The sequence below is a fragment of the Drosophila santomea genome, chromosome 2R (assembly GCF_016746245.2).
Source record: "Drosophila santomea strain STO CAGO 1482 chromosome 2R, Prin_Dsan_1.1, whole genome shotgun sequence".
NCBI classification, from domain to species: Eukaryota; Metazoa; Arthropoda; class Insecta; order Diptera; family Drosophilidae; genus Drosophila; species Drosophila santomea.
In genome coordinates, this window is record NC_053017.2 from 21,002,187 (window position 1) to 21,027,058 (window position 24,872).

The 24,872-nt window shown below is 45.3% G+C and overlaps 1 protein-coding gene across 3 annotated transcripts; it reads left to right on the forward strand.

Moving 5' to 3' along the window:
- Positions 1–710: 710 nt before the first annotated feature.
- Positions 711–23,436, forward strand: LOC120445093 (protein dead ringer). Of its 3 annotated transcripts, none has more exons than XM_039625222.2 (12): positions 711–1,394; positions 10,623–10,789; positions 10,874–11,024; positions 11,127–11,463; positions 11,525–11,640; positions 16,241–16,313; positions 19,452–19,635; positions 20,018–20,165; positions 20,237–20,727; positions 21,065–21,163; positions 21,359–21,882; positions 22,113–23,436. In XM_039625222.2, exons 1-12 carry the CDS (start codon positions 1,308–1,310, stop codon positions 22,460–22,462), a joined length of 2,727 nt encoding a protein of 908 aa, XP_039481156.1. In that variant the 5' UTR covers positions 711–1,307; the 3' UTR covers positions 22,463–23,436. The 3 variants fall into 3 exon arrangements, with proteins under 3 accessions (XP_039481156.1, XP_039481157.1, XP_039481158.1); XM_039625223.2 differs by having other exon boundaries at positions 11,540–11,640; XM_039625224.2 differs by lacking the exons at positions 711–1,394; positions 10,623–10,789; positions 10,874–11,024; positions 11,127–11,463; positions 11,525–11,640 and adding an exon at positions 14,698–14,883.
- The last annotated feature ends 1,436 nt before the right edge of the window (positions 23,437–24,872 follow it).

The following is a 24,872-nucleotide window of genomic DNA, read 5'->3' on the forward strand; positions in this document are numbered from 1 at the left end:
TGAACTACATAAGTTAGGAACCAACAAGTTGGCATTTATTTTGCATTTAAAGTATAAATTAGTATTACTTTTTTTTAATTATGAAAGTAACTTAATATGGATATAATGTAGACTTAACTAAAATTTAATTAATAAGTTTCTTCGAAAACAAAGACACTAACCTGTTAGATTGCGCTTTACCCCAGTAAGCAAATGTGTTAAACAGTGTATCTGCGTTTTCTGTCCACATTCTGCGGATACAGATACACGAGCACACCTCTGCCTCAGGTGTGCTTGTGTGTGAGTGTATCGGAACGAGCGAATAAGAAGGCGGCGTATTGCGGACACTCTCACACACACACGAATCGCGCAGTGCATAGATTGCGATTACAATTTTAATTTAATTGACCACCTCCCGCCCATCCGATTGGCTGCCTGCGGACAGATAAAATAATCGAGGAGCGAGCAGGCCGGCAAATGTCGCTCGCCGCAGTGAGTGCGAGCGAGTGGGCCATAGAGGCACTCACACACAGATACGAGATGCACACACACTGGCGAGCATTTTATTTCAAAGAGAAAAAATTCTCTCAATTCCGATTGGAACGGCCGTTCCGATTCCACTCGTTTGATTGGAACAGCCGCTCCGTCAACATTTTCGTCGGCAACATTTGGGAATGTTGCCTCATCTTGTTGCTATGGTCGCGAATGGTTGAGCTGCATATAGTTTCTTGTTGGCCACTCAGATCGATTTGAACTTTCGAGTGGACGAGACGAGACTCTGTGCCAATTGGAGTTCCGTGAGCGTCGGTCGTGCGGTCGGATAACGGCTTTTCAAATGGACACATCACTGTAATTAGATAACGTCGCAATGTGGATTAATAATAATCATCGTGTTCTGTGTGTGTGAGCGTGTGAGCAGTAAAACTCTTGATCTACAATTAAAGTGAGGAACCAAATCGCACCAAACAACCGCAAATAGCAGGCAAACAAACAGAAGGGCATTAAATCCAAGTGAACGGTTCTTAAGCGCACTCTCCTGCTTTCCTTCGACCAGAATAAAGTGTGAAGGGGATCGACGATCACAAATAACGGTTCGCGCTCACGAGAAAAAGAAAACCAAATGCAGGCCGCAAAGTAATGCCATATAGAAGCTAAAAACAACAAAACAAAAGTGCGCTGTGCCAATTAAACATCAGCTAAGAAATCAACAAAGGTCTGCGCAGGTCTTTGATCAACCGCAACCAGCGAAACATTCGTCGTAATATTCGTCATATTCGTACTATTCGTTATATTCGTGACATTCGAGCAGGGTGATCCAATTCGGCTCGATGCAACTGCGAGTGCACCCTACTATGGACTGTAGCGGTCGTTCAGCCAGCAACATTGAACGCGATTCCGATCTGGGCGACGATTTGGTAAGAAAAGTAACTTAATGTCACACAAAGTAACTCCCTAATGTAAACACATTCCAAGTTCGAGTTGTGGAAAGGATTATTATCGAGTTTCCATGATTTAAGGACCTTATCTGAGTGTATTTCAGCATCTCAAATATTAAGTTTTCCCTTTTTAAAGTTTAAGTGACAAGCTGATTAGTTGGCATTAAATAGAAACATAAATTCGGTAGAAACATAATTACGTGCAATAAACTTAATTGGCATAGTCATACTTTGTAGAAGTTTCCAGGAGAAAAGTGTGTCAGTAAGTGCCGCTAAATTACCTCTTTATTATCACATCATAAAATCTGATATGAAGAATACAAATAAACAAAGTTCACAAACATACATACTCGTATAAGAAATACGCGAAATTCATGTTTATTGCTTACAATCAGCCATCGGCCACTGATGGAAAATCCTATTTCCCTATAATTATTCTTGGAAGCGCTGCGAGGTATTATTTTTACCAAATGAAATTTGTCAAGCACGAAAATGAATATAAGATATTCAACCTTTCATCTATCCAACACATATAGAATCTGATTTGTTTTCTTCTCTTCTCGACCGTGTGGTAATTTGAGTTACTAATGCATCAATATCCATTTGCCACGCGAAAAATATTATTCAATCTTGGGAGTGAATGGAAAATGAGTGACACTGATGGGCAAAGATACTCGAACAGGTGCGCCGAATCTATTCATTCGTAATTCGAAAAAATAACACCGATTTGCCGTCGGCACTTAGAGAAAATCCTTAGCGATCGCTTTCTTGGCCATTATGATCTCTTGTTTGGGTAGCAACTCATGCTTAAGTTTCGTTTTCAACTTTCGTGCTCGAAAAAAGGCAAAGGCAATTTCTGCAGCTCGACTCACATTGTTTGCAGATGATTCAAAACGTAATTATAATGTTAAAAAAATATATGTTTATTCACTCGGCACGGCGAGAAGGGGAATTCGAAGCGGGGGGGGAGCTGCTGACTTTTTGGCGTTTCAGTTTGCCGGAGAGCCGTTAAAAGGTGACATGCTAAATGGTCGCATACAAGCCGCTTGTTGTACGGACACACTCACGTCCAGCGCGATATACACTCACGGCTTGATCGAGCTAAGTGCATAACACACTCATAAATACAAATAGATTCATCTGTTTTGGGGACCGAGATCCCGAGATGCCAAGATCCAGCGATCCAGCGATCGTTCACAATTTCCACCGATTGAAAGAGATCTTTCAATCCAAGCTCTTTGATGGCGTTCATATGTAAATAAATTGTTCAAATATTTGCATTATTTGTTAGTACCTTAAATGAATATTAAATGGGTTTTATTGCCTTTCAGGCCTTTCGGCCATTCGCTTTCAGGTATGCAGCTTCATCTCCATCTCCATCTCCAGCAGCATCTCATCGCGACTTCTTCAATTCAATAAAAGTCTTGTTAGTTTTTTCCTGCCCCTTTGTTTTCCTTTCATTTTTATTATTGTTAATAGACATTGCCGGCTCGATCAACAATGAGCCAGACTTTATACACTCACTCACACACTCACTCACACACTCAGTCAGACAGACAGTAAGTCAGTTACTGGCGACCTGCCGGCCGGCCTTCCGTCCGTCTGGCTATTTACATAATTTTTAATAGCCTCGCTTTTGGCCAAGAAGCGGAGGCGATGGGCTGTGCAAACAGCGACTGAATCTCGGACTCGGATGCCCAGGCCCATTCGTCATCGATGTACCCCGGATCGATGTACTCCTTGTGGGTCTGGTGTTAATTGAGGGGTTTCTCAACCCATCCAATTGAGGGTCCGCATGTGGGTGCTGTCGTCTAATTAACCCCACTGCTCTGCTCTTGCGATCGAAACGACATGCTGGGGTCATTCGCACATCCGATCCGATCCGCAGTTCTATTCAAATCAAATCCTGCGGCCGCCACTAGATCGCATTTTCAATTTCAGCCCAAAAGTCACGATTAAACAATAATGTGGGCTGTCAAAAAGTCATAAATTCTCGAATGAAACCCAGTCCAAGCGCAGAAGTCGTGCCCAATGGTCCGTGGTGTATGGTCCAATGCCCAGTACCCAATGTCCAATGCCCATTGCCCAGCATCGTCATCGCCATCGTCATCCGAGCAGCACTTTAATTACTTGGGTTAAACGCAGAGTTTAAAATTATCGCCGAATTGCTGTCTGTAATTTTTGAATCGTTTTTAAATTAAATCAAGCCGGCGAACATGACTTGAGACAATTGGCTTCTGATTCCTAGTGGACTCACTGCACGTGCTCCAGGCGGAGTTCCCACATTAAATCACAGTGGAATTGGGTTGGGGGAACCCCCCGAAATCTCAGTGGTGGTTAACTGGCGCTGCTGGTGTTTGCACTGATTCACACTCTGGCTCACATTTATTTATGACCACTTTAATGCGCCAGCCTGAAATTTTGGAATTTCGGAAGAGTTGTAAACCTAATTGCAGTGCCTTGCTTGGAATCTTAGTTTCATGAGAAACACTCATTCTTTTTAGGAATAAAAGGCAGCAGTGAATACATGTGATTATTATACAGGACTGCGTGCAGCACAAACTATCATTGTTATGAACTTGATATTACATTTCATACCGAAACGAGTTAACTGCTTCACACTTGGCTCACACCGCCTTGCGAGCCCCCCCTGTAACCCCCTTGCACCCCCTTGCACCGCCGCCACTGGAAGCAGACATCATTTGGGTCGGACGGCAGCGGCACCTGTTATAATTTGTTTGGCTTCTTGTACGCTGACAGGCAGCGATTTTTATTAAATTCTTTGTGGGGGCTCTTCTTCTTGCATAACCAGCGGGCGGGGGGGAATATTTGATGAAGTATCTGGTGGGGCCTTTGGGGGTTGGACATGTCCCTGACTCTCTCCCCCCTCTCTCTAGCCATTTAGATTTTCTCGTTTTTGGTGGCGCTTTCAATCGCAATGACAAGCGAAATTTGTTTAGCTTTTAGTTTCCACACGGGGCGCGAACTTGAAACTGCCCAAATGTCCAAATGCTGGGGATTTGTCACGTCATTCGGATATATGGATATACTTGTATATTAGGGGGAAAAATTTAATTAACTACTAATGCAGTTTGCGGCACTCAAAAGTGCATGGCGACAAATGTCAGAACGGCACAAAAACAAAAAAAGCACAAAAAGCCAATGAAAACAGGGTTGTAAAAGCAGAAAGAGCTCGTAAAAAATATGATTATTATTGGCTGTATTACAGTTTGCGCTTTTCGTATTGTTTTTAATGAATTTATGAATTATTTTGCCAACCATAGCTAATAAAACTGTTAATTGGATTTTTCCAGTACAGCTGCCGATTGCGAAAAGCGCCACGAAAAACGATCGCGAATCGCGAATCGCAAAACAAAATGCGAATTTGCGAGGGCACGAACTGTGTATCTGTGTGTACTCCTCTCTCTGTGTGTGTGTGTGTGTGTGTGTGTGTTTGGGGGCCTGGATAAAAAGTGTATTTATCATCGCGCTAATAAAACTCGGCCCTCTCTCTTGCACCGCACATATCGCCCTCCCTTTCGCCCCACATACAAACAGAAATGGGCGTGCCAATTGGCCAACGAGAAAATCGCGTGAGCGCCAACAAATTGAATAACCGAGCTGGCAAACAGCAATTTCTGTTTGCCATTTGCCATTTGGCACTGAAAACATCCTTGTTTTAATTTACCCTCTTTTCCACACCTCTCGCACCTGAACACCCTGCTTTCTGTATAATTTCTGTATAAAGAAGCCAAGCAAACGCAACTGAAATCCATACGTAGTTACTATCGATTCTTAAACGCAGTGTTTTTGGGGAATTACGGAAAGTACTTTCTTAAAATGTGGGTATTTGCACTTACCTAATAGAATGCTTAACTCAAAATTCAGTTACTGACTTAAAAGAGTTTCGGCCACATTACCCGAATAGTGTAGCCATTGTGCGCGGCAACAATTCCTGATTAACAATGGTGAAAAGTGCGGTCTTAGAAACTTTCCTCATGTGGCGACACCCAGTCGTAAAACACAGATATATTTCGGGCAGGCGACTGCAAAAAGCCCTGCGTCGCTCGCATCCAATAAAGTGGGCTCTTTGCCGTCCAGACGGCCACCAATACCACTTGAAGCCAAGACACCAGGAGACGAAGAGACCAGGAGGCGAAGAGTCCAAGAGACGAAGAGTCCAAGAGTCCATGAGGCCAAGAGACCAAGACAGGCGGACTTGCGGGCTGGCCAAGGCAATAAAATAATGCAGTTTTTAATTATTGCCGCCTGCAATCGAAGCTAGACGCAGTGAATCCACCCCGCAGTCGGAGCTGGAGCTGGAGAGGCACAAGGAGTTGCTGGAGCTTCGGGAAGTGCGACTCGGAGTTGGCCAGACAGCAGGGGCGTAGTTTGAGCCATGTTTGCATCCATTATGATACGTTTATTGGTTTTGCGAAAGAGTGTAATTTAAATTAGCTAATATATATTTTTTTTGTGCATTGTTTTTATGATATGTTCCTTGCAATTATTCCTTCTAAGCCAAGCAAGCGAGTATCTTGTAGATACATAGATACAGTTGATTTTCTTTGTATGCTCCTGGCACCCTCCTGATTCAAATCCCGACTACGCCCCTGGCGGACGTAGAACCCAGCCCAACTATTGCCGTTTAACCGTTGCGTTTCGCCCCCCCTCCCCGTTTCACCACTCCCCCTCCTTCCCCTTTTTTGTATTTTTTGTAGTTTTGTTTTTAACCGGTTTTGTTTTTTGTATTTGTGTCTTTTATTGTTTACGCGAAACTTTTCGTCTGCCCGCCGCGCTCGTCTTACATGGGCGTGCGTGCTAAAAGGGTTAAGGGGGTTGGCTTGGGGGCGGGGGATGGGGTAGGGGGAAGTGGGGAGGGGGGCCTGCACTCTGTACAGCCAGCGCCATTATGCTTTGCCATAGCGTGTGTGTGTGTGTGAGTGTGTGTTTGTTGGCCCGCTTTTGTTGTTTCCATTTTTATATTTTATTCGCCTTATTTTTTCCGCTTCGACGCTTGGCGAGCGAATGAAATCGCGTTTGTACGCACACACACACACACACATACACGCGACCATTAAGCGCGTATCTGTGTGAGTGCGCGGGCATACAGTACGTGTATCTGTATCTTTCAGATACGTTTTGCATTTTAATTTTATTTCCATGCTCTCGTTGCGTTGCCCGAAGACCACGTTGCACATGTTTTGTCCCTTTTTACACATTTATTTTTCGCTTTTTTTTCCATCTCCTCAGTTTTTAGCCGCTGGCTTGCAGTTCTTTCTGCTGCAGTTGCATCGCGTTGAAATACATAATTCGCCACGGGGTGCATGCGTAAATGGGTAATTTTATTTATATATTTATTCAGTTATAAGATCCGCGCACACATGTGCCAGCGAAACGGAAAACTGAAAGGAGCCAGCTCGAGGGGATGATTGGCATATAAAAACGCATTCTTTGATGGCCTGTTAACGGTTTGCTTTCAGCTAACAATGGCTTCAAATCTTCACTCAATTGGATATGGTCCAATTAACCGTTTTTACTCTTGATTAATATAAGCAACTTACCGATATCTATGAAATCCATAAAATCTCCCGCAGACTAAGAGCGAAGAATTCATCTTCAGAGGCCATCGTGTCATCCAAGATTATGTTTTTGACAGGCTTCACGATATGACATACACATGTCTACGGATCTATTTTTATAGCAGAGATATCTGTCAGCACATGTTTGTAACCCTACACTCCTGTCCTGCCTATAAAATTAAATTTTAAAAATATCATCTATATAATATATTGATTAATTTAGACCTCCAATTGTTTTCTCCATTAACCCTGAAGAACTACTTGCTTTATTGGTTTAGGATTCTACATTTTTCCCTTCTCCTGGAGCAAGTTTAAACAATGTGCCTAATTACTCAGACCTACGATTTGAATAAGACGAACGTAATAAACTTAAGACGCCAGTACGCCCCGGTCTGATCCTCAAATGAGACTCCGGGCGAACCCACTTGAGTCATAAGAACATTAGGCCTTTGGTTGTCAAGAGAGTTCGGGCTAAAAAAAATAAAACAAGAAGAAGGACAACGAAAAAACAAGGAGATTCAGTTGTAAAACCGGCGACTCGAGCCACAGAAAAACAGAAAACAAATGCGGATACACATGCTCGCCGGCTCGTAATCTTAATCCTTCACACAATAAACGCCCCTTAAATGGGCTGCTGTATATGTGCTATATGCGCTATGTATGTAGGACTCAATCCTGGTAGCAATATCCTGATCCTGTTTGCCGGCAGCGCCCTTCACAGCTTCGCTTCAGGATTGTCGCATTATGGGTTTCCGAGCGGTCGCAGCGGTTCGTCCTTTTGTTTTAAATTAGCACGGCATGTTGCACATGCGGCATCTGTCCGTCCGTTTGTCCATTTGTCCGCTGGTCCGCTTGTCCGTCCGTCCAGTTGTCCGTTCATATCTGTTGCCTCCGGAAACTGCTAGCAATTTCCTACAAATTTGTCGTATTCGATTGTCAAACAACGAATGGAAATTAGGCAAATTGCATTTGCAGTGTTCAGCTCTGAATGCAGTGATAATAAATTAAGATACATTATTTCCAGCCACTTCTATCGAAATGTAATGTCAACACTAATTAGCGATAAAAAGGCAGAGGAAGAGGGGGGCTAAGTACGGTCTGTGGCAAAAATATTTAATATTTTTCCTATGCAGGCCACTCAGATAGTTGCCTCCGTCTGCGGTGCATCGAAAGCTATTAAAGTAAATTGCACAGGTGCCGCCCCTCTGAGCCCCCCTCTCAAAAAAAAAAAATAAAAATACCCACATTCATTTGTTTGAGTTTTGGAGTAGTATCTCTATCTTACATGTGTACGGCCGAGTTTTCCTCATTGTCTGTGGGTCTAATTGCGATTTAATGTCTTGCCTTAGCAGTTGGCGACTTCGTTTTTAGCTGGCGATAACAGTAGCGTTTTATCAACGCAGAAATTAATGGAACTGCCGTGTCCCCCGACCAGGTGGCTTCGTCATAGCCATCTTAGCGTACATAGTATATATGGCGGATAGTACACCGCCATTAGTCGACTTTCCATGTCCCATGAGTTCCGCACTGTGCGGGTGTTTGGGTGTTTGGGTGTTTTCCCGCCTTCCATTGGATGGGCACCTAATGCCCTCCAAGTGGAACACCTTATCGCTTCACGGTGATTTATGCGTCTCCTACCGCGACTATATATTCCACGGAAGCTCTGTCGATTTTCCAACGAAATTCAATATCTGGAATGCCCATTGTTGCGGTGATTTTGATGGATTTCTTCCTCGATGGTGGAGCCTCCTCCTTCTCCTCCAGCTAACTGAATTTACGTAGTAACATAGCTCAAATTGTTATTAACAAAGCTACCACTAGTTGAGATACTAATGGTTGCTTTGGTGCAACTTTGTTACATTTTTAATGAATTTCTCAAATAAATTGCATGTGCGCGCTCTTTGAGCTTTTCCATCTGCCGATCCGTATCCACATCCACATCCACATCCACATCCATGCGCCATGCGATCCACTTGCAACCGCCACATTAAAGCGGCACAAATTCGTTGTGCATTAATTAGACATTTTATAGGTGCAAGTTGGCATGGCCTGCATGCCGCTTTTCGTTGGCAGTTGCTTGTTGGTTGTTGGATCTTGAATGTTGGCCATTGGCGGTGCCCAGACCACAATGCTGTTTGGACCTGGTCAACAGCAGACCGCAACTAAAACACATCGTGCACATAGTGACTGCATTTAGCCGAGCATCTGCATGTATTTCGCATGCCTGCGATAAGTTACATTAATTTGATATGCACACATTCGCAAATGGAAGCGAGTAAGCGGGTTAGTTAGCCAGCTCTAGTGCTATATACCCTTAGAGTTAATAATATTTCAATTAAATCGCAGTACAATGTAATTATTATTATAGCTTGAAAGACATGACACAAATGCGTGTGCAAATGTGCATGTGCAACAATTTCGCCATAGAAGCGCTTTGCATTCGCGCCGACTTCAAAGAATTCCAGGAACTGCGTTTCTCTATGGTCGAGCCATTGTCTATGCCTTGGTTTTGGTTGCACTTATGATTATGCCACAGCGACACCAGCACCTCAAACCTCAAGTACCAACACCAGTGCTGCACCATCGACACTCGCCAGGCGATAAATGTTGAACACACTGCAAGATGCAGCAAACAGCTCACACACATATGTACATATGTACTATGTATGAGACCGAGACTTGGCTTGGCCTGGCTTACTTTGTCTGGCCCCAGCTGCTCCTCCGCTTGGCTCTTCCTGCTCCTCCGGCTGCATCGATGGCTGTGTTTAAATTGAAAATTCCCGATTTGCACACAGTCACAGATGCGCTTAATTTGCACCTCTCCAAATGCATAAAAACCAAGAAGCCGTGATGGAGTTGCATCGAACTTACAGCCTGCGGACTTGGGCTTTGCCTGGTGACTTCAACACTCCCGGCCATGCGTGGCGGACTTCTTGGCAAAGAGTCACGGCTAGCATGTCTGGCTAGCTGGCCAGGAGCGGAGAGTAGCTCCAGTAGCTCCCCGCGAACCCTCCAGCTATCCAGCTATCCAGCTATACAGCTATACAGCTCTGAGCTGATTGCCGTTTTGTGGGTCTGGGTCTGCCAATGTTAATTTATTAAGTGGTTACCTTTGTTGTCACCCCGCCGGAGGAAGTGGCTTTCAGCTTTTAGCTTTCTGCTTTCAGCACTCGCACTCGCAGTCTTTGGTTTTTCAGTTGCTTTCAATTGAAATTGCGCGGCGTGCCATGGTTAATGTGGCTCTTGGCACATGCCATAAACCAGAATCGAGTGGCTTCAGCTGGATCAATGACCACTGCCCACGCCCAGTGATCCCAGATCAGAGTGCCTCGATATCGATTCTGATTCCGATTTGCCGCCTGACAAAGTGTCCGTATTAAGCTTGCCCAGCGGGCAGCTTGTTGACATAAGCGCCGCCATTAATTCCGCATCAGCTCCAAGGGGTCGCTTTGTTTTTGGTTCTAGGTGCACTGCAAGAAATGTAGTTTACTACATATGTAGTAATAGTACCAATAAGCAGTTTTTGGGTGCATTAAGATCCAGATTTAAAGGCAGCCATTTTAGTGTTCTAAGCTTTATAAAGACACCTTCCAAATCTCACTGTTGCACTTTTCTTTCTGTGCAGTCACATGGTGATCGAACGGACGACGAGATGCGCGACTGCGACTCCGTGGATGGGGAGCATCATCAGCTGAGCGCCAAGGCGGCGATTGCAGCCCGCTTGAGTCACACAGTTTCCGGCGGCGGAGGCAGCTTTGCCAGCCCCGAACCGCAGACCGAGCTGCCCCTGAGGTGAGTGACTGCTCCTGATTAATGTCCTGGCTGCGGAGGTGCAGTGATCTGTGTAATCTCTGCAACACAATGCTCTTCCCACAGCCATCACCATCAACTGCCGCCGAATCATCCGCTCAACGCTCTGGGCAGCTTCATGGGCATCGGCGGACTACACAGCATTCCAAATCTCCAGCACAGCGATGTGCTCGAGAAGCTCAAGATGCAGGTGCGCGACATGAAGGTGGGCCTGATGGTGAGTGTTAAGTTGGTGCCAAGCCATTTGAATGGAAACCAAATGGAGCGAATTGGATATCAATATCCGTATTATATTTGTGATACCCTGTTTTAATCGCAGGAACAGGACTACGCTGCCGCAGCACATGCCGCTGCTTTCGGGGCCAACATGCTGCCCACGACGATCAGCTCGGGCTTCCCACTGCCCCACAACTCGGTGGCCTTTGGCCATGTCAGCTCGGCGCCCAGCGGTGGCAATGGGAGCAGCTACAACGGAGGCACCACCCCCACGCCCAGCGCCAACAGCAATGCGGCCACCAATGGAGGCGCCACCACCGGACCCGGAGGAACAGGTGGATCGGGTGGCGGAGGAGCAGGAGGAGGAGGCGGCGGCGGAGGAGTGGGTGGCCACCAGTTCTCGTTTGCATCCCCCACAGCAGCGCCGAGCGGCAAAGAAGGTTGGTATCTATCTATCGCGTGGCAGGCGGCGATCCATTTGTGTTTAACTGTTGCACTCAGCCCGCCACTTTGCAGCCAATTCCGCATCGAACTCGTCGACGTCCAGCGAGGCTTCCAATTCATCGCAGCAGAATAATGGATGGAGCTTTGAAGAGCAGTTCAAACAAGTCAGACAGGTTAGTGGAGTGGTGGGGGGAAGGGAAGGCTACAGGGGGAGCCGAGGTTCAGTCAATTGAAATCGACAAAACTGTGTGTAAACAAGATGCAGGCAAGCTATCAATTAACTACTAATAGCCAGTCGCAGTCCAGCGGGAAAGTATCTCAGCCTCATCCTCTTCCCACCTGGCCGAAGGGGATCGAAACCAGTTGGAAGATGCTGCACTTCAGCAGTCCAGCACTCCAGCTCTCCAGCAGTCAAGCCGTCCACCAGTCAAGCAGTCCAGCAGTCGAGCAGTCCAGTTTGTGATCTCGTTTCGGATCTGGTCGTGGCACGGCTAATGCTAGTGCCGCCTTGAGGCGTTCCAGGCGATACGATAGTTCCGGTTTGCAATTGAGCAATTAATGTAGCCCTTTTCAGGGCGTTAATTTGGTGAGAAAATAGCTGGCCAGCATCCCCCGGCATGTGAGGTCCAGATGCTGACCGAGTGAGTAGTAGTATCCGAGCAATTAGGCCCGAAATCCCCTCGAATCCTCACAACTTTTTGGTGTGGTCATTAAATGTGGTTGCCAAAATCGAGGCACAGATACAGATACAGCTACATATATAGATAGAGATACAGATACAGCTACAGTGTGTGAACCTCGACAGCTTTTGGTTCGTTTTGGTTGGGCCTGACTCGTCTCGCCTCGTCTCGCTTGGGTCATAAAAACCGAATTTCGATTAACTTTAAATGCACACACACTCTCGCTGCTGCTCTGATGCTCTGCTGCTCCCTTTCGGCCAAATAGCCATGTAGCTGTGGCCATAGCTATCCATCAAACGGAGCCCGCATTCTCTATGCACTATAAAAACTTTGACCCTCGCAATGCAATGCAAAAGATACTTATGTATCTCGTGGATGGGGCCGCAGTTTGCCACAGCTCTGGCCGCAAATGTATCTGTAACTTCACGCTTAACACCTTCGCTTACACCGTGTGCGGCTCTTGAATGATGATGATGTGCTTGCAGAAACCGGCTGACCAGATATATATGTATATATAAATATATCTCACAACTCCCTTTGGCCTCCTCCAACTTGGGCTTTCTGTAGGTGTCGGATAAATCCCTCGCAACACAGGCACACATTCAAAATGGCTGTTTCGCTCTTTCATTAATTGTGGAAACGAGACGAAACGTTAATTATGTTAATTGAAGCGATAGCGGCGACGGCGAGAAAAGCCATTTTGAAAGAGTATCGCACAGATACACTTACACTTACAGATACGGATACAGCTAAAGCTACAGATACGTTAATTCATTCGCTGGCTTCTCAGCCATTCGCCTTTCCCCAACTTTAAGTAAAATTCACAGTGCGCTCTGCTCTGATTTTAGTTCTCAGTCTTGGCCATCAGTCAGATAGTCAGCCAGTCATCCAGTCAGCCATCCATCTATCTATATATCTATCTATCTTTCCATCCATCCATCCGCAGACGAAGACGAAGACAACAAGTAAAACAAAAATATTATTTTTGGTACATTTCGCTGCTCATTTCTTGTATTATATAGTTTCTTTCTGCCCTGCTCTCATTAATCAATGTCAATTATCTGTACGTACTGAATAATTATGTTTAATTATAGACCCAAGCATTTTCCAATATTATTCTAGTTATATAAATATATTCATATGTTCTTGTCGATGAATTCAATTGTGGAGATTGTGCCATTTCCTTTCAATCTGACGCTTTTTTGGCGCGTGTTTTGCCATTTGTAATTAGTTGATTGGGAATTTACTTAGTTTTTGCAGAGCTTACGTTCTAAAATCGGGTGATAGGGAAGTTTAACAATGCTAACATTCTATCAAGAGTTTGTTTAATTATTAAACACTAAATTATTAAACTAAAGCTAAACATTTTACTCATATATGCAGACGGATCTTTGCGATTCCCAAAACAAACTGCTTAATATGTAAAATGACAAATCGTTACAAAACTTTAATCAACATTTTAATTGGTATTTATTCAGGACAGTCCACGATCATTATAAGCTGTAGCATTCCCAAGAAAATTATAAGAGCCGAGAGATGAAATAAAACATAAAACACAACGAAACGGAAAGTCTGTTGAACACATTTCGAGTAATGAGTGTGAAATTCTTAAATAAATATGCCGGCAACCTGCAGATGTATCTGCATCTGTATCGGCGGTATCTGTATCTGTATCTGTATCTGTAGCTGTATTTGTATCTGTGGCTGCTTCGGATAGAAAACGATGTGTGAGTGCTGGTCGTCGAATTATGCACTCGATGCCGCAGGACAACACTTAGGGACCAGAGGCCGTGCAACGGGATCCTGTCCATATAAATTTTAATGCCCACTGGAACCTTTTTGCATCCATATGCTAGGTCATCTGTATAGTATCTATATCTGTGTCTGATAGTTATAAATTACACCCACACACAGGGGCAGGCAAAGGGAATCGATCTGGCGAAAATGCAGCCGAAATCCAGAGTTCCCAGAATCAAGGATTCAAATTTCAAGCACCCAGGCAGCGGATTTGTCGGGTTCTAAGACTAGGCGACAAATAAGTGAGATTATTTTTATAACCCGAACCCCGAATCCCGAATCCCGATTCTCGACTCCCAATTCCAGATCCCGAAAAACATGTGTGTGCTCAGGCAGCAGCAGCAGCATCTTCGATAGTTATAAAAACGATTATGATTGGTCTACGGAAACCGTGGCAGGGGATAGAATTCTCGTTTCCCGGCCTTATAACTTTATTGCCACGGATTTGGGAGATATGTTGGTAGCGCTTAACGGTTTTGCGGCTGCTGTGATGCAAGTTAGGGATCGAAATTCGAAAGAGATATTGGAAAATGAGGCGCAGGCAGGTTTGCAACCCTTGTGCGTGAAAGCGGGACTTCATTTTATAATTATTAATAAGTGTACCCCAGACAGGCAGGCAATATTATAGGTACACAGATACAACACATGTGCGCCTGTGTTGGTATGGGTGCGCGTGTGCGAGTGTGTGTGTGTGTGCGTGTGCGTCGGCAGCGACGCAGGCAGCATTTCGATCCAGACTCCTGCCACAAATTTAGTTGATAAACGACCTTTGATGGCGTTGCATCGTCGCGTTGATCAATGAAATAAATCGAAGACTGCCTTTTTTTGTGCATCCCCCAAAAAAACAAGTGAAATATAGTTGTGAAATCAGGAAAGCAGCTGAACGAACAAGTGTGAAGCCCCATCAAAATGCTCATCTCCGAAGATCAAATTCAGGAGGTACCACAAATCCACATGCATAAAGTGTAATCAGTGAAAAGCAACGAATCCTTCGAGGAACCAATCCAGTTGAATTTCAATTAATTTATTTTGTGTTTGGCTCAACCCCGAGCGGTATAAAGCCGCACATATACGTACGAGTATACGAAGGTTTTGTGTTGGCACTGCTCCTATAGCTCTTGTGGGCGTCGAGAATCATAAAAAATATCCCCAGCACAGCCAGTTTGGAAAGAAGTTGGCAGGAGGATTGGAGTCCAAAGTGCCCGGCCAGAGACGGGGCTCCGACTCTGACTTGGTTTTAAATCATTTATGCGAGGAGGTGGAGAGGCGAAGGGAGACGGGGACGGAGATGGAGATGGAGAAGGAGGCAGTTCATCATTCGCATTGACTTAGAATGTGCACCACGGATGGTGCAGGGCTCGAGTTGAGTATCCAGCTCCAGCTCCAGCTCCAGCTCCAGCTTCAGCTTCAGCTCCGTCCCCATTACCATCACCATCTCCAGCTCGGCTTCGTTTCTTTCTTTTTGCAGTAGGCGGAAAGTATGATGAATTCCGAATTTGATGAGTTCACTCCGATGTTGTCATTAATTCTGAACATACTCGTACCAAGTTGTGACTAGGGTTTTTCCATCCACAAACTTGGTTCCTGGTGGCAAAGGTCAAAGCATGAGCCGCAGGAAAACCGCAGCACATAGCAACGATAAATAATAATGTATAAATGGCAGATATATTTATGTACTTCCCTCGTTCGCATCTCCGGCTCTATCTTTATCACCTAATTATCCGTTGTGCCACTCACGCTCATTGAGCTCTTCACACTCCCCTCGCACTATAACAAAAGCCCAATGCGGCAGGGTTGGAGGTTAGGGGAATGTTTCTCTATCAACCCCCAGCAAACAATGCTCAACATCGCAGGAGTGACAGGGATGGAAACACCTAACACGCGCCCCTGTCATCATGTGCGTCTATTGTTGGCCCAACAAAAGGCCAGAAGTGAGCCAAAACTCCATTTTGTGCCAAACCATTGGCCTAAAGAGTCAAGTTGTTAAGTCTTTTGTTAGATTGTTTTGTTATAAAAACGGCCTAATGCGCTTATAATGGCTCGTTTTCTATGTTTATCTACCTAAAAGCAAATGTTAAAATTATATGACATCATTACTATTTTTTTAAATTATAAATAGGTGTTTTTCGATAAATTATAATTATCTTTTTGATGCTTTAATGTCCGTATAATGTTTTTGGCGCCCCCGGGTGGGCATTTTATTAGGCCTGTTATTGGGAATGCATTTGCATTATAATTAAGAAACTTAGCCTAATAAAACCCTTTCTCAGCTATATATTTCCACTTCTAATTGCAGCTCTATGAAATCAACGATGACCCCAAGCGCAAAGAGTTCCTGGACGACTTGTTCTCATTTATGCAGAAGCGCGGTAAGTTGCACATTGCATTGAAGTTCCTCAAGGGGCTCATAGAGGTGGGAAGGTGGGACTATTGGGGGCTGTATCTCGAATCTGAGTTCTCGAATTTGCATATCCCTGGCCCAGATGACGGATTGCTGACTCAGCCAGCCAAGTGCTTTTGGGGCTCACTCAAATTATGTTAATTGAATAAATTTCTCGGCACTTTGACGTTTGATTTTGAGCAGCGCGAGGGGGCAAAAGGGGAGCCATTAAAATATGCAGAAATTCTGGTGAAGAGGAAACCGAGAAACTGAGAAACCAAGAAACCGAGAGAAGTAGAGAAATCATTTTGGTGGCTGACTTTTTGTCATTTTGTCACTTCAAATTACTGTCACATACACACACGCACACACACACACACACAAACACTGAGGGAAAAGGGGGTACCATATGCATATTGGTACTTAAATTTTAAAGGCGACTTGCAGCGGCAATCGGAGCAAATGCCTATTTATACATACATATGTACATGCGAGTATGCTTTCCTGCACTTTTGTCATTAATTATGGGCATTACCGAATGCGAGGGAAATCGGTGGCATGCACCCACTACTAATGCCTGGCGTGACTGTACTTTTCCAGTAAATTAACTTCCGGCTGGCGATCCCCATTGCAATCCTTGAGCGTCCTGCAATTCTCGCCGAGTGTGTTTGCCTCGCAACCTGAGAGGGCATTAAATTTGTTTGTATTTGCACAAGTCGTGTTCCAGGGAAATAGTACGGGTACAGTGATGTTGACCCACGGCAAACTCTCATAGAAGGGGAAATACGAATGAAATTTAAATAAACTTAGCAGCAGAAATACACTCAAAAGGTAATCTATTTCGTGTGCAACTATAATTAAGTTTTGAAATTTGCATCTAGTATGCACAGCTTTGATTGGATAGACTAGGAATTCTATGCTGTAGACAGCAATATTTGTTTACTTTACGTAATTTTGTATGCGTTTCATACAAAGTATATTAAATCTATGCTCTGAATAAACATACTTACACAGCCCTATATGCGTGGAACATCCCTGACAACTTAATGGATTTTAATCTGTCACATGCGTTCAAGTTTTGACATATGCACGCTCACCCGTCGCGGTCACTGCAAAGGGGGTTTTTTTTCTGGGGCCAGGGGCGGAGGTGCAGGATGGTGAGTGGGGAAAGGGGGGTCGCCCAGTGGGGAGAATGAGACTGTCTAAAGTTGTCGTCCGCCATGAGAAGGAAGCGCCGAAAAATGCGACTCGGCCATACAAAGTATTCCGTGTCCATGTGTCTATAACCGAATGATATTGTACAATTGTACAACTAACTAACGGAAATAATGCCAAATAGGTATGTGTATAAATAAATGTATTTGAAATAAATGTGGATCGCTTGCCGTGAGTTGTTTGTGCAGCGAAGAGCGGCGCAATTCTTAATTAAAAGACGTCAATCACTTATCAACGCGGCCGCTATTTTTCCCAGTGCTCCACGCCCAGGCACCTCCACCATCTGAGATTTGGGAACTTAGAACTGGGAACTGGGAGAACGACTATGTCGGAATGGGAGATACCACTCCCTACGGCGCTGGTGGCGTTATGATTTCAGACTCGATCAAGTTTCGTTTAATTTCCATTAAAAGCGCCTGACATCTAGGAAAACAAATGCAGCCGAATAAATAAATAGTTGTGCCCCCAAAAAGAGTTCGGTCTGAAAGCCACAAGGAAAAAAAGAAAACCGCAGAGTAAAAAAATGTAAAAGCTGCCAGGAAGAATAATAATAATAAGTCAGCAGCAGTCGGCATGTGCGTGTCAGGAGCAGCGATTTGTTCAGATACTTGGCATAGGATCGGATTGGATCGACTTGGATCGGATCGGATCGGTTTGGATAGGATCGGATCGGATCGGTTCGATACCCCTGGGCAGGAGATTCCTGGGACGAGATTCCTATGCGACGGAGAGTTTAATGATCGATTCGAGTGACGGGCGGCCGGGGCTGATCATTAAATTGCCTTTGATTATGTGCGTCCTCCCCGAGATTTTTTTTGTTTTTTGTTTGTGGCTCGTGCAGCGATCGAATCTTTTTGCCACGGCACATGTGCATATCCCAGTTTGTTCATTGGTTTCGTGTTATTCCTTTTTGATACGAGCATCACCTCGCCACTCAATTTGTTTATATGCATAAAAAACAAACGTATTTTCATTCAATCAACACGTCCATCAAAGAGTTTGATTGATTCCTCTGGGGCTCATAAAACACAACGAAAATGAAAACGAAACCGAAAGTCGATCGATCGATGGATCGTTGGATCTTTAGAGCCATGGGGCAGCAACAGGCGGCATTCGATGATATGGTATTTGGTAGTTGGATCGTAAAAAGGAAAGGAGCCCGCGCAGCATTATACAAATTCATACACACGTACAGAGCCAGCAATTATGCAGGCTGATAAGTTTTTTATTCGTTTTCATGTGCCCTGCACGAGAAAAAGAGTTTAGGGATCTCAAGTGCTAAAGATGCTAAATAAAAAGATTATATGATTAAAGTAAATTGTACACAAGCATATGCAATTTACTCTTTAAGCAGCCAACTAACTTTAGTATCAGAACTACAAATAACCACCTGAATTTCTCTCAGTGTGCAATAAAAAGGGAAGTAGAAAGAAATTTGAATAGCACAAATCAATAGCAAATAGAGGCCAATAGAATGCCAATGTGTATGATGATGATTAGCCGCCATAAACAGACCGACATATGTACAAACATGTGTATATATGGCCGGCATTGTGTGTGTGTGTTTCAAATCGAGCAACAATTAGGATTTATTTCAGTTTTTATCGGCCCCGGTCTGCACTTTTCAGCTGCTACAGGGGCTACAAGTGTTAATTGCTCCGTGATCGATGAGTGGGAGTGGGAGAAGGAGTGGGAGAAGGAGTGGGAGTAGGATTGGGGGAATCTCTGTGCTGCACTCATTGGGGAGATAAATCTGTTTTATGGATCTTTAAATCGTGTTTTGCTCGTTGGTGCATTTAACGAGCTGAATGGAAAACATCGCCAAGTGCAAGAACAAGTTTCATTGCGCAAACAGCTGAATTCAGATTCGAATGTTTAGTAAAACCCGCCCTCCATTCTATTCCCATTTCAGGAACTCCGATCAATCGGCTGCCGATCATGGCCAAATCGGTGCTGGATCTCTACGAGCTGTACAATCTGGTGATAGCCCGCGGCGGCTTGGTGGATGTTATCAACAAGAAGCTGTGGCAGGAGATCATCAAGGGGCTGCACCTGCCCTCCAGCATCACCAGTGCCGCCTTCACCCTGCGCACCCAGTAAGTGGATATCCCTATTTCTATGCCTGCCTCCCTCCTCTTCCAAACCCTTCAATCCCTTCACTAACATCCATCCCATCGCTGGTACCTGCCACGTTGAGCTATGTCCAAGGCAAACACAAATACCATCAGCAGCCCAAGATGCGGGACAAACAGAAACGGACAATCAAACATTGCAGCGATCAAGCAACAATCGATCTGCAATCGTGGAGCTCACTTCACTCTGTGGGATCGTGATTTGTTTGCCTGTCGCTTTCGTATTTACACGATAATTCAACTTAAACAGGACATCAACGTGAAGTTTGCCTCCCTTCCCCCATCCCCCGCTGCCGCTCAGCGCGTCTGTTTGCCGCGCTTATTAATAATTTTATGCATCTTGCAGATACATGAAGTATCTGTACCCGTACGAGTGCGAGAAGAAGAACCTCAGCACGCCGGCGGAGCTGCAGGCGGCCATCGATGGGAATCGCCGGGAAGGACGTCGCTCCAGCTACGGCCAGTACGAGGCCATGCACAACCAGATGCCGATGGTGAGTACAACACAGCACCAAGCTTGGATTAGCCAAGAACTTCTGTTACTAATGTGTCATATACCCCATAGACGCCCATTTCGAGACCCTCCCTCCCCGGTGGCATGCAGCAAATGTCGCCGCTGGCACTGGTCACCCATGCCGCGGTGGCCAACAATCAGCAGGCACAGGCCGCCGCTGCAGCCGCGGCAGCTCATCATCGCCTGATGGGCGCTCCCGCCTTTGGCCAGATGCCCAACCTGGTCAAGCAGGAGATCGAGAGCCGGATGATGGAGTATCTGCAGCTGATCCAGGCCAAGAAGGAGCAGGGCATGCCGCCCGTTCTGGGCGCCAATCATCCCCACCAGCAGCAGCACTCACAGCACCAGCAGCAGCAGCAGCACCACCAGCAGCAGCAGCAGCAGCAGTCGCAGCAGCAACACCACCTGCAGCAGCAGCGCCAGCGGTCGCAGAGTCCGGATCTGAGCAAGCACGACGCACTCAGTGCCCAGGTGGCCCTGTGGCACATGTACCACAACAACAACAGCCCGCCGGGCTCGGCACACACATCGCCGCAGCAACGGTAAGCTTTTGACGATATGCGAACTTAAATTGTTTATTGCCAAATGTTTTCATTAGCAACCAGTTTGATTGAACGCACTCTAACTGGTTTATGCCTATGGTTCATTGAGTTCAGAAGGCAATAAGTAGTTTTTTTTTTTGCCACAGCGATAATTCAGGTTTCACTTAAATAGCAGATAGTAATATTCCAATGAATATTATTATTAAAGTAGAACAGAAAGCTGGCGCCATCTAGCTTACAAACTTCTCAGGCAATAGAAATAGCGCCACCTGCAAGCGAAACATAGCTGTACAGCGAAGACACTAACCACTCACGTTCTCTCCATTCTCCACCACAGCGAAGCCCTGAACCTCTCCGACTCGCCTCCAAATCTCACAAACATCAAGCGGGAACGCGAACGGGAGCCCACTCCAGAGCCCGTGGACCAGGATGACAAGTAAGTTGGCTCCTCATCCCTAAAATAAAGTGTAAGGAAGTTGAGGCATACAATATCCCACCTTTGTATACTGTTATTCAGTTGCAAAATGCTATCTAACACTGCTAAAGGAATGTTACCATAGTTAGATTTAGTTAGACACTTGTAGTACTACGTAAGAATGCATTTACTAACCAAATTGACCTTTTCAACCAGATTTGTGGACCAGCCGCCTCCAGCGAAGCGCGTGGGCAGTGGCCTCCTTCCGCCCGGCTTTCCTGCCAACTTCTACCTGAATCCACACAACATGGCCGCTGTGGCAGCAGCTGCGGGATTCCATCACCCATCCATGGGCCACCAGCAGGATGCCGCATCTGAGGGCGAACCGGAGGACGACTACGCCCACGCCGAGCACAACACCACGGGCAACTCATCCTCGATGCACGACGACAGCGAACCGCAGCAGATGAACGGACACCACCACCACCAGACCCACCATCTGGACAAGTCCGATGACTCGGCCATTGAGAACTCACCCACCACGTCGACCACCACCGGTGGGTCGGTGGGTCATCGCCACAGCTCGCCCGTTTCCACCAAGAAGAAGGGCGGCGCTAAGCCCCAGAGTGGAGGAAAGGATCTGCCGTCCGAGGACAAGGATGCGTCGTCCAGTGGCAAGCTCAATCCCCTCGAGACGCTGAGCCTGCTGTCCGGCATGCAGTTTCAAGTGGCAAGGAATGGTAAGTTCATAGGGACAAGCAAATAAAAATAATTGCAAAGTTAAAAGTATGAAAATGGAAGTAGCTCTTTAAATCGAAATGCAGAGATGAATTTCTTGGATACCATTAAAAACTCAGATAGGAACCTTTAAACTAGAATGTGATGTCCGTTATGCTCTGACCTACAGTAGTTAGGTTTCAACCACTTGGACATATGGCCATTGAACTAATACAAACCTAATCCCTTCCAGGAACTGGCGATAACGGCGAACCGCAGCTGATTGTCAATCTGGAGCTTAATGGCGTCAAGTACTCTGGGGTGCTGGTGGCCAATGTGCCGCTGTCCCAAAGCGAGACAAGGACGAGCTCACCCTGCCACGCTGAAGCACCAACAGCCGAGGAGGAGAAGGATGAGGAGGAGGAGCCGAAAGCCGCTGAAGAGGAATCGCATCGATCGCCAGTCAAGCAGGAGAGCGAGGAAGCCGACCAGGACATGGAGGGCAGTGAAATCCTCCTGAACGGTGGTGCTTCGGCGGTGGGTGGTGCTGTTGCTGGTGTGGGTGTGGGTGTGCCCCTGCTCAAGGATGCCGTGGTCAGCTAGAAAGGATAACGAGAACCGGCATGGAAAAGAAACGAAAGGAAAGGAAAGGAATACCAAAGTCATATTTTTCAGAAAAATACAAAAGCAGTTAAACTCACACAAGCACACAGATGCCGAACCTAAATGTACATACACACGCATGCGGCAGGAGCACAGGAGCATTAAGGATGCGGACAGGACATGAAAAGCGCATTAGGCGCATCCCAGCATTCAATGTTCATGCATGCAGCACCATCCCATCCCACCATCGCCATCATCGCCGTCGTGTCCATCCGCCCGAAACTCAAGTGCGACATGCCGCCAGTAGAAGATCATGGAATATATATATATACATTATCGAAAGTATATATGATGCGTGTGTGCTCTATTTCCACATTTGCATAAAAGACAAGCCAGCGAGCGTGTAGTTATCGATAGCCATTACTTACATAAGCGAGTGCATCACCTCGGATACATACAACCAATACCCCCGTATATATATGATATATGAATAGGTTATGATTACCCCCACACACCAATTTGTTTTTAGCGTGAAATCTGTTGTATCTTCTTACGAACTTCTTCTTTTTTTGTGTTAGGCTGCAAGGCTTCTGTACATATCAATCAATACTTAGTTCTTAGGCCATATGCTATACTATATATATTTACTATATACTATATACTATATCGGAACCTAGTTTGTAAGCACACAATCACGCATCACACCGCAGTAACACACATGCTTATCCATTATGACCGCATCGTAGACATATTTTAGACGTAAAATCAACACAAGTAATAAGCATAAATGTATCTGTCGTAAAATTAAATAGCGCTTTTGGCACCCACACACCATTTCGATTGCCCCCACAGTCTCCACCACAACTGCTCCAAAGCCCAAGAGCCAAGCGGAAGGTGGCAAGCCACAGCAGATCGATGAGCATATTCTAAGCATAAGCGTTCAATTTATTGAATAATAAATCTATTTAATTTTAGTTCAATGCGCATTCGAATCTATCGCGGCCATAAAACACTGGCCCCCTGGCTAATTAACGCACTTGGTTGGGGGCACATGAATCTACCATGGATCCACCAATTCACATGAACCTGGGATAAGTGCCCGGGCAAACAGCATAAAAGCACTCGTACCCAAAGACATAATATTTTGCCTTCTCCGCGTTATAAAAGGAAAACATATTCCTTTTGTTTTTTATTTGTTGTTTTGTTTCGAGGCCCGATCCCGAGCTCCTGCAATTTTGACATGGTGAAGAAGTCATAAACACACAGAAGGGGCCGTAGATTATCATTATCATCATTGATGGCAGCCCAAACAAAGTGATGAAAAGCAAATGTTGTTGCAAACAATGGATGCGTGAAATTCTTCGCACCCCGAGGGCCAAACGCTGCGCTTAGTCCACCTTTCCACTTTTCCCTACCATCTTTCCTCACCCGTATTCCCGTCCAGGTGAGCTGGAGTGCTAACTACATTAATGCATAATGTGGTGCCAGTGGTGGTGGGGTTCCAGACCCATCAGCCTAATGACTGCGTACGGCGGACGCAGCCTGGCCAAAAGGACCTTGGTAAGTGGCAAGTGCGTTAGGACCTTGGCCGTAAACCGCCAAAGCTGGGAAATGTTGTCTCAGCTTCCTCGGCTTTAAAACTCGCAACTTGGGCTAAGTGAGCCCATGATCCTTCACATTTAAAGGATACATTTCAGCATAGATTGTACTGTGCAATGCAAGTATTTCATATGCACATGAGTTTCCAGACTCAAACTTATTGTCTTTGCAGTACTGAACCTCCATTGTCTCATCTTAAAGATGGTTCTATGAGCATATACTCCCTGTTTGTTTGGATTTCTGCACTGGCAGACATAGCCAAGTAAATGAATATTCGCCCCAAGGACTTAGTTTAGGCAGATTGGATTAAATATCCTTGAGAGCTTAAGCCCCAACTAAAGTCCTGGTAGAAGGCAAAAGGAGCAGCAAAGAGCTTTAATTTCTACCGGCCCTAATTGTTTCGATTTGGTGTGGAATTTCAATAATTTCAATAAGGCCTGCACACGGGATGCATTTGCGTTGCACTGGGCATCGTGTTTCCAATTAGGCAACACATATTTGAGGTATTCGGTGACCATTCCTAGAAGCCAGCAGCACATAATTGGTTTTCCCGTTGCACATTAATTAAAATAAATGCCGATAATAAGGCATGCTTTTAACCCCTGGTTCAGCGGCCACAATAAATTGCGAAAAAATCAAAAATAAATTATTCAAAGGGAGCGGGTCACGTGTTGAATGCTCTCAAATTGCCCAACTAATCAGGTCCAAGGTCCAGGGTTCGTCCTGCCGCTCATAAATCGTTTGTATTCCGTCCCCGGGCATTTTATTTATTTGCTGCCTCACAAAGGAAAGAATGGAAAACATTACAGAA